At 35.9% G+C, this 16,073-nt stretch overlaps 1 protein-coding gene across 3 annotated transcripts in view; it reads right to left on the bottom strand.

The window, feature by feature from the left end:
• Positions 1-1,456: 1,456 nt before the first annotated feature.
• Positions 1,457-16,073, bottom strand: part of ADAM10 (ADAM metallopeptidase domain 10) — a 143,529-nt gene continuing 128,912 nt past the window's right edge. For all 3 annotated transcript variants that reach the window (XM_070797490.1, XM_070797491.1, XM_070797492.1), the window contains exons 15-16: positions 5,542-5,668; positions 1,457-3,706 (exon numbers count right to left, since the gene is read on the bottom strand). In XM_070797490.1, the coding sequence (XP_070653591.1) occupies positions 3,612-3,706; positions 5,542-5,668 (222 nt within the window). In that variant the 3' untranslated portion in view covers positions 1,457-3,611. The remainder of the gene's footprint in view (positions 3,707-5,541; positions 5,669-16,073) is intronic.

Raw genomic sequence — 16,073 nt, 5'->3', positions numbered from 1 at the left:
GCTACTTAGAAGTCAAAAGTGCTTTTCAGGAAACTACAATTTCTTGCAACTTTAGTGACTTCTCTGAAGAATAACTGTCCTTGGCAGCTGCTTTAAAGCTAAATCCAACTCGCTCTCTAGTTTTGGGAGACCTTGACTCTTTATTTATTTTTTTTTTAATTTTATTTTTAAACTTTACATAATTGTATTAGTTTTGCCAAACATCAAAATGAATCCATCACAGGTATACGTGTGCTCCCCATCCTGAACCCTCCTCCCTCCTCCCTCCCCATCTGGATAAGGAACATCATTTCCTAAACCCCTGAAGACGGGCTGTCCAGTTTTATAATGGACTTACTAAATTGACCCTCTTATACTTTCAATTATAAATACTTAGGAAATTAAAACCCTTTCCAAGAACAAGAACCCGTAATTGCACAGCTGCCATGGACACTAATCCCACCTTTGGAGAAATAATAATCCTTAGGTCTTAAAATGTACAGACCACAGGGACAAATATAAGAACTTGAGAGTGGTTTGCTCAGTTTGGAGAAATCTTCAGTTTTCACTAGTCTGTAATATAACAAAAACAAAGTACCCAAAGCAAAAACTGCTGAAAACACCTCAGAAAACAAGACTGATCAGATAAAGCTGCCATTCCCATAAAGAAGTCCCTCCCCAAACTGTATATTTTCTGACACTATAAAGGGCACTAGTCCAGAAAGTGTAATAATTTATTCCATTGCTGATTTAATCTAAACAAAATTTAAATATGCAGTTGTAAGTAAAAACAGTAAACTTGTAATCATCCGAGTTAATATTGATAGTTTAATAAACATAATTAAACATAATACATATTTTGAGGTTTCTGAATTAAAGTAAAAAGTATTGCATGTTTTTACTCACTTAACAAATACTACTTATTTAAACTGGCCTCAATATATTAAAAAAATAAGTTGTGTTTGGGGTAGATTATTCTGTGCAGGGCACTATTCCAGGCTTACAATTCTTTTTCTAGGAAGGCTGAAATGTCAAGTCTTCTTATGTGCTATGAATTTGACAAAGCAGGAAAACATGGCTCAAATTTTTAAAATACACTTAACATCAAACTCAACTTTTAAAATAAATGAAGTATTTAGCATTCAAAACTTTGGAAAAAATATATAAGACCACAGTTTCCAAAATGACTCAGCTCTTCCACTAAGACACGTTTAGGCACTCTGAATACTGATTAGAAATAATGCAAAGCAGTTAAGATTAGTTAAATGTTTTTCAAATGTTCACTGTGTATAGAAAGAGATCTAATCACAAAAATTTTTACATGGAGTCCTAACTAAGAATAAAGATATCTATACTTGTGTGGGAAGAGGCAATTCCCTTTCTGCTTAACCATCTGTTTCATTTAGGAAGGAAAGGCGGCCTTGCGGGACGCTTCTTTTGATAGTTCTCAAAGTTCAAAGAGTATGAAACCTTCAAGTTGATTTCATCAAGTCTATTTATTAATGCATTTCAAGTTTCAAAAAACCTTACATCTTTGCACAATACTTTATTTTTTGCAATTTTTAGTAAAAATTTCCAAAGTGAACAAAAAGATACTGTATAAAACACAGTGGACATTAAACTGACAGTAGTATTAGATCTCACTTGTCTCGATCCTCTTGTTTTACCACATCTTGATTTGGAGTGGAGAGAGTTCAGTGCACGTATCTCTTTTCAGAAAACATTTAACTTAGACTCAAAATAAAATAGGGCAGTTGTACACCTGCCAAAACCCTACCACAGGATAACATTTCAAGCAAAAAATGTACATGTTCAAAGTCTAGCACACTCAAGAAGTTACTAAGAACTCTGGCGGAGTAAAAGTCACCATTTTAGAAATGCAAACCCACTTCCAACCTTTGCACAGTCCAAAAACAAAGGCATTTAAATGATTTAAAAGCAATTACATACATATCTACCTACTTGTTTGTTTAGAATTATTTATAGTCTATCTGGGGTTTCATGTACAAAATTTGTCTCTAAATCATGTACAAAAAGCTGTATTTTGAAAAAAGTCACCACATACTGTACAAGTTTACAAGGAAGAGATCCCATTATTTTCTCTAGCATTTTTGGCCTTGCTGGCTTGCGTCACATTATGAGAATGATTGTGTAAACCTTATACTCTTAAGAAAAAAAGGAAAAAAAAAAAGCCAAACACAAATCATTTCAACTTTGCCTAAATTTGCCTCCTATGTGAAGCCAGGAAAATCATAGCTGTTTACTTCTAATTTAACATGATGTAGTTGGAAAACAAGCAATAAATATGTCACAAGCTTAAAGTTTTTTTTGTAATGCCCCCTTCCATTCCTGCATAGCAATAAGCCTGTTAATACATTAAACGCTTTTGACTTCTTTCTTTAAAAAGCCAATTATTTACACCTGTTTAAAAAATAAATTTGGAATGGGACATTGTGCTGTTTCACCTTCATTGCTGATAAAATATCTTAGGGAAAAAAAGTGTCGGAAGGCCTATCTACAATTTTAACTACTAGTTGAGCAAATCACTCCTCTTTAGTGGTTACCAATGATCATGATATGCTGAAAACTCTGTTCAAATATCTTGATAAAACAGACACACAGCTTTTCTTTTCCATATCGGACAAAACCCAAAACATAATTAACATACAAATAAGAGGCTGCAAATAAAAAGAATCATTTCATTGACCTAACTGCTACCAACATGAATAAAAATTTCACCTATCAATTCAAAAATGGAATTGAATTAGAAAGTTTAAAATAAGTAAGCAGAAATCAGACATTTACATAAAGAACTAAGTCTGAAGTAGTAGTATGCTGCATATGTCCAGTTTTCACAACACTTAACTGTGTTCTTCAGCGTCGTCAATCCTGTGCTCTTAGCAGCCATTTGATAAAACAAAATGAATATCAGAACCAACTCCATCATGAGGAAAAGGTAAACTGATTCTCTTCTCATAACTGCCCATGTAAAGCATGACAGAATCCTGGACCACTGAATACCACCATTCTCTGTTATCCTGAGTATGTCAATTAACAGTAATTTTTCATTAAGAGCGGAAAAAATTTTATAATACAAAGAAACATCCATATTGCAATTTCTGTTTACAATTGCACACAGAAGTACAGTGTACGTAAGAAATAACATGTCTGCATATAACAAGGTATGTACATTGGCAAGTGATGTCTCCAATGTTGAGGTGGTCGAGCCTCCTAGCCTTGATTGGCAGTTGAAAAAAATATATATATATTTAAATTTGTGATAAAAGTTTATCGAGAGCCAAGTTTGCCTGCAAGTGAAGAAAATGCAGCAACGAAGAACAGGGAACACGGGGCACATAATAATATTCTAAGACTTTGTGCCATTAGGTTAAAAATATCTGTCTATAAGAAAATGGGGTTTCTTTTTTTTTCACATCCCACCCCCAAATTGGAATTTTCAGGCTTTAAAATTTAAGTAATTCCACCTGATCTGAGGAAATGATCTCTTGCCATTTTTTTTCTTCTACTGTTATTTGTGAGGGTTTCATTTGGGGATGATGATTTAATAGGTTTCTCTTTGGAGTGAAGTTTTCCCATTGTAGGCACTAGGAAGAACCAAGGCAAAAGCTGAGTTAACGTCTCATGTGTCCCATCTGATAACTCTCCCGGGGCCTCTGACGCTGGGGCTGTTGAATGGGCTGGGGAGGTCTTCTCCTCTTTAAAGTGCCTGTGGGTCACAAAGCAAAAGAGGTTTATCATGAGCTTTTCAATCTTTTAAAGACAAAGCTGCCATTTCAATAAAAAAAGAGGTTCTAGACCAGCTCTGTCCAAAACAAATACAGTATGAGCCGCATACATCATTTTCTATTTTCTGGTAGCCATAATGTAAAAAATAAAACAGAGACAGGTAAAATAATTTCAATAATATTTTCATTTCATTAACCCAATATAGCCAAAATATTAATAATTATTAATAAAATATTTCATCTTAAAAATACTAATTCTTCAGAGTTTGACACTTAACCGTCTGAGCCACCAGGGAAGCCAGAGTTTGGTAGGCATTTAATATGTACAATACATCTCAACTGAGACTAGCCACATTACAATTGCTAAAAAGCTACAACTATCAGATTAATATGGATTCTGAGGACAGACTGCATGAGGAACAAACTGCTGGGTATCTTTGAGCAAATGACTTAACCTCTCTGAAGCTCAGATGATTAGTCTGTACAACAGAGATAATTAACTAACTCATATAGTCTGTTGTGAGGATTATATGATAATTCATGTAAAAGTGCTCAACATCTTTTGTGAGGGTTCAATAAATAGCAGTTAAGAGCTGGCATTTTCTTAAAATGAAATTAAGTAAAAGAATTTTCATTGAATGAGAATAATGTAGTCTCATTCAATAAAATGAACTGGTAGTGTAGTTAAAAAGTGTCACGTGGCCCTTGGAAATCCCTAAGAAATTGACAAAAGTTCCTGACTGCTAAAGCAGTAATTTGAAAAGCAATGACATCAAAATCAAATTTCTGCTTCCCTCCAAGATACTGTCCCAGCATGACTACTGAAGTCTCTTACCTTAAGATAGGGAAATACAGGAGAACAACTGAGGGAAAATTATAAGAAAGCCCTAGTTTTAAACAACTTTTATGTAGGGCAGTGGATTTGGCCTGAGGCAAGAGGCTTCAAGAGGCGAAGTGAGTGGGAGGCAGGAGAGGGAATCCTGGGACAGTGCCTGCCCTTGAACATACAAGAACAGAGTCCAAGGGTCCTGAAGAAAGGGTGGAAGGGGACACCCAGCCTGGGGAGGGGGAGGGAGAAATAGACAGGGCCTAAATAATCTGGTAAGTGGATTTCTTACCCTTCTCCAAATCCATGAAATGAAATGAAAAGTCACTCAGTCATGTTCAACTCTTTGTGACCCCATGGACTATATAGTCCATGGAATTCTCCAGGCCAGAATACTGGAGTGGGTAGCCTTTCCCTTCTCCAGGGTCTCTCATATAAAGGTCTTTCCCATCTCTCATCTCCTCCCAGCCCTGGCTCCCTGAGAGCTAAAGGATGGAGACAAAACCTTAGGAGTTGTTTTCAGAGATGGAGAATAACTACAGTTGTTTGGTAACTGAAGCCTCTCCCACAGACTGGAATCTGTACGTCCCCACAAGAGAAATCCGTATTTTTCCCTTGGGAAAATAAGTTTATGTGCCAGAATATATTTCAGGAGCATGAACACAAAACCCATAACTGAAGCATAGCTATTAGAAAGACCAATCATTTAAAAGTGGTCTATCATAATAAAACCAAAAAGGGAAGATTTTACTATTTTTTTTTTTTTAAAGGATATATTAGCATTAAATCAGCAGCCATAAGCTAGCCTGCATTGATTGGGGGGGAAAAAAAAAGAAAACACTTAAAAATCAACTAAATAATCCATCTAGTAATCCCATTCTCAAGGAGAAAGTACTATAAATCAACTACTAAAGACTCCTTTAAAATTCAGTTCTACTTGCTGAATGGTTCTGAGTAATAAAAACATACACCTTGCTCAAACTGTCTTACCTGGAAGAGGTTTAGGAGGAGGCAACTTTGGATTACTACTTGGAGTGTGTACACTGCATATCTTAATAAAACCAGCCATTAACATGATCAGGGCAATTCCCATAAGTAATACTGCCCACCAGTAAGCCTAGAAATAAAAAGATTTTTCCAATGAAAAAACTATAAAATATTTTAGAATATTTTGTATTATATAAAATATATAATAGGATATATTACATTTTAATTTTTAAACCACATTTGTTCATTGGGAGTTGATAGCTACCACATAAAAGCACATATATAAAAATTTCTTTAAATATAAAAAAGTACAAAGGAGGAAAGAAAAATCACCCATAATTTCACTTCCTAGAGGAAACCACTCAGTCTTATTTTCATTCCAGTTACTCTCCAGTGACTTAGAAGATATATAGCTTGCTTTAAATTCTACTAGATTTTAAAAATATTCTTTAACCTATAAATTTTTCTAATCATCAAAGCTAAGACTGAAATTCTATCTTTTTTGAGGCCCCTCTTTCCTGTTTCTCTATTTCATAAGGAACTCTAGTCTCAGACTACCATTATTAAATTATTTTTATACAATCTATCTTAGTTTTCATTATATATATATATATATAACGTATATATTCATTTATTTAAAGGTTAACTGCCTTCTTTAACATGAAAACTGGAAGTATACACACATGCTTGAGGCAGGCAAAGTTTCTCTCTGAGAAGGTACTAAAATTTCACTTCCAACTTAAATCATATTAGATCAATTTGCCAAACAAAAAAACTTCAAAAATTACTGGCATAATTTATAGAAAAATTATGCTGCCATTCTTAATAAATCCTAAATCTATTTTGCAATTCAAAATATTCAAATTTTGTCTTAAGATAGCATATAATAAACACCATACAAAATAGTTTAACAATTAGAAAACTATGAACCTTATATTATTAAAACGCATACATAGTTATTGCTCATTTTGCCAATAAAACTCACATTTAAGAAGAGTTTCTATGATCTAGGGCCTTACAACAAACAGGCTACTACTTCCAGACTGTTTTCTTTATCCAGTAGTGACAACACAATTAAAGAAATAAAAGCTAAAAGAAAAATGAATGCTGTGGGGAAACACCCCAAGCCACCCACTTTCCCCATGTGTGTAAAGCCATGTGTATAAATTTATACATATATATAAATGTGATTAATTTTGAAAGACCCCCAAACTTACAGAAAAGTTCCAAGTACAATACAAAGAAGTTTTTAAAATCTAGAACCATCTAAGAGTAAGCTGCTTCCATGATGTCCTATTACACTTGAACAATTCAACACATAGTTTCTACAATCTATGGGTGTTTTTCCTAGATAATCACAATATAATCATCAAAATCAGGAAACTGGTATTGTTACATTAGTACCATTAAATCCTCAGACTGACTCATTCAAGTTTTGCCATTTGTCCCAATACCATCCAATTCAGACCCATGTTGCCTTTAGCAGTTGTGTTTCTTTAGTCTCCTGCAATCTGGAAATAATCCAGTCTTTCCAGTTTATATAACTTGGACACTTTTGAGGATTACAGATCAGTTATTTTGCAATGGAATGTCCCTCAATTTGGGTTTCTCAGATGTTTCTTCATTATTAGATTCAGGTCACACATCTTTTAGTTAGAGTATCTCAGAAATGATGCTTTATGATCATGTGACACACGACTTTGATCTCATTACTGAAGATGGTTTACTTGACCACTTCATCAAGGTGTAAACTGCCAACCTTTACCAAAAAGATACTCTACTCTTTTGCAGTCAATGAGTATTTCATATAGACATAATTTAGAACTATGTAAATATTCTATTCCTTATAAAACTTACAATTTATTCATTTGTTCATTTGTTTATTCCCTCTCGGCTTCCTATTTTCCTGAATGGGTTATAATCCATTACTATCATTATTATTATATCTTTTAGGCCTGTCCTGACCATTCTCTGAGCACTGAAGCTGGCATGAGGAGTTCCAGATCCATCTTGTTCTTTCCCTGCCCCAGCCCTGGAATCAGCCATTTCTCCAAGGAGCCCCAGTTTCTCTTAGAACTGCCCTTCCTAAGCAGACAAATTTCCTCTCAACACTTACACTCTGACATCCCAAACCAGTCACCCCTCCACAGGGCACACAGGGCACCCTGCCCTGTGCCAGGATAGCTCCCCTCACCAGGCAGGTATGCCTTGCCTGCTTGGCATCACCTAATTGTCTTTAGGAATGAAGTGTTCAAAAAAGGAGAGAGTAAGGGGTGATGAGATTCAGCCTTACTGCTGAGAGATTTGATCTTTCAAGAGATGCTACAAATCTGAATTTTTATATGAAATTTGTTTTTAAATGCTGACGAGTCATTCAGATTTCTAAAAACAACAAGTAGACCATACAAGACACATGTGCTGGGTCGAATGTGGCTTGGGAACCAGAGTTTACAATCTACTTTTCAGAAGCCATTTTTAATATCCTCCTGAGAGTGCCACATAGTTTCCTAAATTTTTCTTTTGCTTTCTATAGAAAATAATTTTCAGAGGACTGCTCCTCCCTGTGAGTCTATAGGATAATATACCCTTTCCCTTGTTAAATAAATCTCCCATTGGATCCAGTTGTTCTTCCTGTTTTATTCATCCTCAAATAACGGCCCTGCTATTTATCAAAAGGCAGGGTTTAAGTCCTGTTGTTAAGTCTTTCAACTCGAGTGCAGGCTCATTCCTCTTTTCATTTCTGCCTACTGTCACATGCAGAACTATACACATAGCTTTTGTCCTATTCCAAGCATCCAGAGGCTTTTGAAATGTGGCATTTAATGCAGTAAGACATTCTTCGACCCTTCCTGTCTGCAACTCTGACACTCTGACCTAGTAAAAAACATTAGGAACCAAAATCACCAGCTTGTACTGCTATAAGCACTCTTCCTGTGGTATAACAGAGATCCGCAACCTTGGCTACCCATTAAATTACCTGGAAAGCTTTTAAACTCAGTTACCCAGACTAAATCCCAGATTCTGATAGGGTGGGGGTAGATCCTGACATCAGCAATTTTGTTAAAGCTGCCCACATGATTCCATTATGTGGCCAAGACTGGGAACTACCTGTCTCTACCAAGGGTCAGCAAACTTTTTCTATAAAGGGCCAAACAATAAATATTTAGGCTTTGTGGGCCATATGATTCGGTCAAAACTATTCATATCTGCCACTGTAGTACAAAATCAATCATAGATAAGAAACAAACAGGTGAGTGTGGTTGTGTTCCAGGAAAACATTATTTACAATTCAATGTGCTGGTGTAGGGCCCAGGCAACTGCATTTTAAATGAACATGCCCGTGACCAGCATGCAGATGAGTGCTTCTTAGTGTAGACATGCGGGCACTGTGGGAAGGACCATTTTGAGCAATGCAGGAAGTCTAGCATACATGGCTCTCGTCCATCAAATGCCATCAGAGTCCCCCAGCTCCTCTGACAACTACTGTGTATTTCCAAATATCCTCTGGAAAGGCAGTATCACTTCTAAATGTGATCCAATCCAAAGCACAAAGAGGCAAGGATCTTCCTACTACTTCCAGGCTGGTGGGCTAGGTCTGTTTCAGGAGACGCAACTTCCATTCCTGCTATTCATTATATTCTCTAACACATTTCCTTCCTTCTAGTCTTCGCTGCTGAAAACCATTCCACATGGTCATCAGTGTTACAGTTACTTAAAACATGGAATTAAGTCACTCCTCTATGTAAAACTTTTCTTCAAAAGCTTCCCACCAAAGATCTCCAAGATAAATAAGTGGGAGACAGAAAAAAACAAAACCTATGCATACAATGAACTGCAACCCAATATACATATAATGCGGCTTGTTTTTTAAAACTATATTTTCCTATAAAAATAAAGCTTCTGAAAAATATATAACTCATCTTGAGAAAACCAGGCACAAGGGTAAAAAGAAGGCTTACTTTTCAATGTATTACTCTATCAATTAAAAAAAAAAGGATAATCAGACTTTTCAAAAGGTAAAAAGTGAAAAAAAATTATTTAAAATAGTTCATACTCTGGTTACTATTTCAGGTGCTCCTTATTCATAAACCATCTACCTGTCCCTCTACTTCTACTAGCCCTTTAGAACTTAGCTTTGGCATCATCTCCATAAAGAAGCCTTCCCCAAATAGGTTCTCTTATTTCCTATGAAAATGATGCAGAACTGAAAATATGTTTCTATGTGCTTACCTTCTCTATCCCAAACTGGACTGAGAGCTTTTTGAATTTATATTCTATAAACTCAGTACCTACTCTACCAAAAAGTATCCATTGGACTAGGTATTAACATGTGAATCATTACTCCAAATACTGACTTTTCAGAACACTTCTACCAGCTCATTTATTGTATCTAGATTTCCCACATATACAAATAATGTAAAAGGCTCTTACAACACAGAACATAAAAAATTGTGGTTCAGTACCTCTTCTGATACCAGTTTTTCAGTACCTACATAGTCTTACATAGAAATGCAAGTGGTATGGCAGTAAGAAAAGCAGAGTAGAAAGAGGAAGCTTGAATTTAATACTGGTTATAACTTGGCAGAAAAAAAGGTCAAAAGGACCAAGTCCCAGCTGAGACTTTTGAGACATTTGCAAAAATATGGCACCTAGGTCACTGAGTATTTGCAGTCCCCTCTAGCATTGTTCCTGGTCTTCCTCTAAAATCTTCCAGGTATCAGGATGGGGAACACATGAGAAATAAAGGAATAAAAAATTTAAAAAAAAAAAAAGAAAGAAAGAAAAAAAGAAAAAAAAGTTAAAAAAAATAAAACAATAAAATAAAATCTTCCAGGTAACTACATACTTCAAAGCCCAAAGCTTGAGATGTTTTCATGAAAATAATAGTAGCTTTTCAGAAACTGAATATTGCAATAGATAGAAGATAGTAAGAAAAAAAAAAAGCAATAGTGCATTTGAGAATGTTAATAAATATAGCCACCTCTGGTAAAGTGAATTTTTTAAATGCTTCCTTTAAAACAGAATTATCAGAAAGCAGTTCAGTTCAGTTTAGTCACTCAGTCGTGTCCAACTCTTTGTGACCCCATGAATTGCAGCACGCCAGGCCTCCCTGTCCATCACCAACTCCCAGAGTTCACTCAGACTCACATCCATCGAGTCAGTGATGCCATCCAGCCATCTCATCCTCTGTCGTCCCCTTCTCTTCCTGCCCCCAACCCCTCCCAGCATCAGAGTCTTTTCCAATGAGTCAACTCTTCGCATGAGGTGGCCAAAGTACTGGAGTTTCAGCTTTAGCATCATTCCTTCCAAAGAAATCCCAGGGCTGATCTCCTTCAGAACGGACTGGTTGGATCTCCTTGCAGTCCAAGGGACTCTCAAGAGTCTTCTCCAACACCACAGTTCAGAAGCATCAATTCTTCGGCGCTCAGCTTTCTTCACAGTCCAACTCTCACATCCATACATGACCACTGGAAAAACCATAGCCTTGACTAGACAAACCTTTGTTGGCAAAGTCATGTCTCTGCTTTTGAATATGCTATCTAGGTTGGTCATAACTTTCCTTCCAAGGAGTAAGCGTCTTTTAATTTCATGGCTGCAGTCACCATCTGTAGTGATTTTGGAGCCCCCAAAAATAAAGTCTGACACTGTTTCCACTGTTTCCCCATCTATTTCCCATGAAGTGATGGGACCAGATGCCATGATCTTTGTTTTCTGAATGTTGAGCTTTAAGCCAACTTTTTCACTCTCCACTTTCATTTTCATCAAGAGGCTTTTTAGTTCCTCTTCACTTTCTGCCATAAGGGTGGTGTCATCTGCATATCGGAAGTTACTGATATTTCTCCTGGCAATCTTGATTCCAGCTTGTGCTTCTTCCAGCCCAGAGTTTCTCATGATGTACTCTGCATATAAGTTAAATAAGCAGGGTGACAATATACAGCCTTGACGTACTCCTTTTCCTATTTGGAACCAGTCTGTTGGTCCATGTCCAGTTCTAACTGTTGCTTCCTGACCTGCATACAGATTTCTCAAGAGGCAGGTCAGGTGGTCTGGTATTCCCATCTCTTTCAGAATTTTCCACAGTTTCTTGTGATCCACATAGTCAAAGGCTTTGGCATAGTCAATAAAGCAGAAATAGATGTTTTTCTGGAACTCTCTTGCTTTTTAAATGATCCAGCGGATGTTGGCAATTTGATCTCTGGTTCCTCTGCCTTTTCTAAAACCATCTTGAACATCTGGAAGTTCACGGTTCACATATTGCTGAAGCCTGGCTTGGAGAATTTTGAGCATTACTTTACTAGCGTGTGAGATGAGTACAATTGTGCGGTAGTTTGAGCATTCTTTGGCATTGCCTTTCTTTGGGGTTGGAATGAAAACTGACCTTTTCCAGTCCTGTGGCCACTGCTGAGTTTTCCAAATTTGCTGGCATATTGAGTGCAGCACTTTCACAGAAAGTAGTAAATGTTAAATTACATGTTTTCTATTTTATAGGTATTATAAAATCTGGGAAAAGAATACCAACGAGGCTAATAAATGCAAACTATGTGTTTCATTTCAAAAAAGGGATCGTGATTTGCCCACTTGTTAGTTTAAAATAAAAGAGAACTGTCATTCATTAAATAAGCATTTAATGAGCGTAAATTATAAGCCAAGCTCTTGTCTTTCCTAGATATAAGGGTGTTAAGTGAAACTTAAGAGACAAAGAGAAGACATCCAAAAGTTAAAAAAAAAAAAAAAAGCTTAGAGGCTAACAAAGTACTAAATCAAGTCTGAGAAAATAATCCTATAAAAGAAACAGACAGATGATGTTCAATACATCTACTTATATGGCCAAAAGAAAACAAAGTAGAAAAATGGAGTCAAAATGACAAAATGAGAGGCCAAAATTTACCAGTCTAATTTATTATATTCTAATTAGGACAGTTTTTTATTTAATAATCTAAATAAACAAAAAGGACCTCTAGGATAATAATTAAAAAAACAGGCTTCATCCAAAAAACTGTGAGGGGGAAAGAGCAAGACAAACAATTAAGTATCTTCAGACATAAGATAATCTGAACTGATTTTTAAGATCTCTAGAAAAAGTCAATCACAGAATCCTCTCAGTGCATTTCCAGTGTTAACAACGCTCACTCACAGCAAACTCACTCTAGACTTCCTGTGGGTCATAAGACCATGTGGGGCCCACAGTTCCTTGTCATGATACTGATTATGCCATCCTGCATGAGCAGAAAGCTTCCCTTCTATCCTTCAGAAGATGCCATTGTCCAGACTCTGACTAAATGTTCTTTTATCCTTCAACCGCATGCACCACTCCTCACACCAATCTGCCAAGCGGAAGGGAACTGGCTACTGATCTTCCTGTTATTTTAAACTCAGCCTGGGCAAGCAGTTAAAATACCACTGACTGAAATCCGAAAATATTATAACTTAAAATTACAATAATATGTACAATTTTTCTATTCCATATAAATCATGACATTCATTCATCTAGCAAATGCATACTGACTGCTTATCATATGCTAAATAAGCCCTGTGACAACAATGCATCTTTGTTGTTAAGGTTTCAATAGTGATGTCCCTGAGGCCTGTTCTATCAGGCAATGAAGGACTCTAAAGGTCCACAACCACCTTCCACTTTCAACACAGCAGGATTTGCTGTGTTGAAAAGTAGAAAATTTCTGTTACAAGTCTCTTTAAAAGGAGTCATTATATTGCAGAGACTGTAAAAATGGTTCCCAAACTTTAGCATGCATCATCACCTACTGACTCAGCGGGTCCAGGTGGGACCTGATCATATTTGCATTTTTATCCAGTTCCCAGGTGATGCTGATGCTGCTGGTCAGGGGACTACACTTTTGACATCCATTAGTCTAGATCAGGCTTAGCAAACATTTCCTATCAAAGACCAGACAAATATTTTAGGCTTTGTGATGCCATGCAGTCTCTAAGTGCAAAAGCTGCCATAAGCAATATGTAACTGAATCAGTGTGGCCATGTTCTGATAAATCATTATTTATGGACACTGAAATATGAATTTCATGTAATTTTCAAACGAATATTATTCTCATTTTTTTCAACTACTTAAAAATGTGAAACCATTCTTACTTTGTGAGCCATATAAAAATAGGCCGTGGGCTGAATTTGGCTCATGAGCCATAGTTTGCCAACCTCTGCTCTACATGAATGATTGGTTCTCAATTCCAGCTACTCATCAAAATTGAGTGCTGGGAGCTTTGAAATGACCCAAACACTTAGGCTCTGTTCCAAGAGATTCTGATGTAACTGGTCTACGTTGTTAGATGATTCTCATGTACAACATGAATAAAAGTCAGGTAAGTGTGGAAAACGAAGTTAAAAAGATTTCTTACTGCAGGATGTCTCACAATATTATCACAAATCTCCAAGATGGGAACCATAATATGCAATATTTTCCAGGTTCATTTGACAACCAACCGCATAATGTTTCGTAAAACACATGGAAACACTGCTCTAAATCTTTCATAAAGAATACCATATACTTAATACTCAGGTTCATAAAATTACAGAAAAATAAGAAATTAATTCAAAAATGAGAAACACATTTGATGTTTGTCAAAAATAATAATGAAAAGATAAACTTCTGATAAATCTGAACAAATTAAAAAGAAAAAAGCCACCAACAGGCAATTATCTTAAAGTGTGGGGGAAACACACCAATAAAACTAAAAAAATCAAGGTCAAAGATGGTTTTCTATGTCAGATCTAACACAAAAGATGCAGAAAATGTGAATTATGGAAGAAAACAAAAAAGAATTACCAATGCACCTATTTAAAGAAAAAGAGACAGTGATACAGGGTCTTAACAGATTTCCTGGTGAATTTTCTCCAACTTTTCATGAACTAGGTAACTCTCTGATAAATCTAAAGGATGTTTATCATTATCTCCTGGCCAGACACACAGTAGACACTCAGCCTACTTTATTCAAACGTTACTATCAAGAACAACTTTTCCCCAGAAAAGAAAATGTCTTTTTAACATAATTTCTTTGGTGCTAGTAGCAGGCGGTAACTCATACCCTAAACTATTAAACTGTTATGGTTCTTCCCACTCTACCTTCAAGAGGGAAAATGCCACCACAGGATACCATGGAAAGGAGACAAAAAAGCCACCAGGTATCAGTGGAAAGGAAAGTCAGTGAAACTAACTCATCATTCCTTTCATTGCTTCTTACACCACAGCAAACTAATAACCTACATTACTAACTAGACGGACATACCTTATACATGATGAAAGACCAAAGCACAGCTATTAATATAACAAAACAAACTCTGCCATGCAACTGAACTCTACAAATAACACAAATATGGCAAATAATTCATAAGAAACTGGCTGTTGTTTATCTTACTGTTTGACCTGATTAATGCCCACAAATGCACCAACAGCCTAATGGTACTTGGGTATTACGGACCACGCTCTTCAAAAGGGTGGCATGTGGATATCAACATTGCTATTCTATACTTACTTAAGGCAAACTTGCATAAACCTAAAAGTGCCTGATTAATCAGCTCCACAGCATAAGAAAAGACTTCACATTGCTAGAATCCATTGCAAGAAGCATTTCACAAAATCCTCAAAACTAAAATATGAAAAAAAGATCTTAAAAACACTTTAACTAAAAAGATCATTTCTAGTAAACATTTTAAAATAGGAATAAATGAGTTTTTGAAATTCTAAATGAGTCAAAATTAGATACAATGGAGAAAAATGAAAAAAATATTTCTAGGTGATATGATTTACCGTCTAGAAAACCTAAAATATGCCTGAGTTTATGGCACAACATGAACTCAGCAGAACATAACCCTGAGATTCCAATTATCAGATTTTTTTTTTTTCTTTGAACATACTGTTTCCCATTGTAGACAAGTATACCAGATCTCAACTTTTTCTTATTAGAGATAATCAGAAAAAAAGAAAATAGGAACTGGATTTGATTTGAAAACAGGGAAATAAGTAAGGGGGCCAAGAAATGTAAGTTAGTTGAAATCACAGAATTGTCAAATGTAAGATGGGTGACCTGAATCCTGTGTAATTCCCAAGCCTATACTCAGTTCACTTTAGCACAGAGCCAGAAGGCATCTTTAGTTTAACAGATACTTTCTGAATACACTATACACCCAACACAGGGGTACAATAATGAGTCACATACAATGTTTTAAGGAGACCCAATTATCTGGATTAAAACCTAGGTCTCCTAAATCCAACTTCAACAGTCCTCCCACTATTCACTCATTACACATCTAAAAATTGCATATTCTAACATGCAAAGTATTATTCTTCCTATATATAATAAACACCATTTTAATCCTAGAGATAATTCCAAAAGTCTTATTGTAGAGTTTTACTACAATAGTACCCAAAAGGACTGACAACCCAGACAGAGGGCTATTGTTGTGTGTGCTTTTAAGCCATCCTCATTTTTAAAAATGTAAAAAATAATTTGGGAAGGGTGAGGAGTCAATTTCCAAAGCAGACTTATTCAGTTCAGGCATAGCAC

This window comes from Bos indicus, chromosome 10, assembly GCF_029378745.1.
Source record: "Bos indicus isolate NIAB-ARS_2022 breed Sahiwal x Tharparkar chromosome 10, NIAB-ARS_B.indTharparkar_mat_pri_1.0, whole genome shotgun sequence".
NCBI lineage: Eukaryota > Metazoa > Chordata > Mammalia > Artiodactyla > Bovidae > Bos > Bos indicus.
The sequence above is the reverse complement of the archived record's forward strand: the minus strand, read 5'-3'. Positions and strand labels throughout refer to the sequence as shown.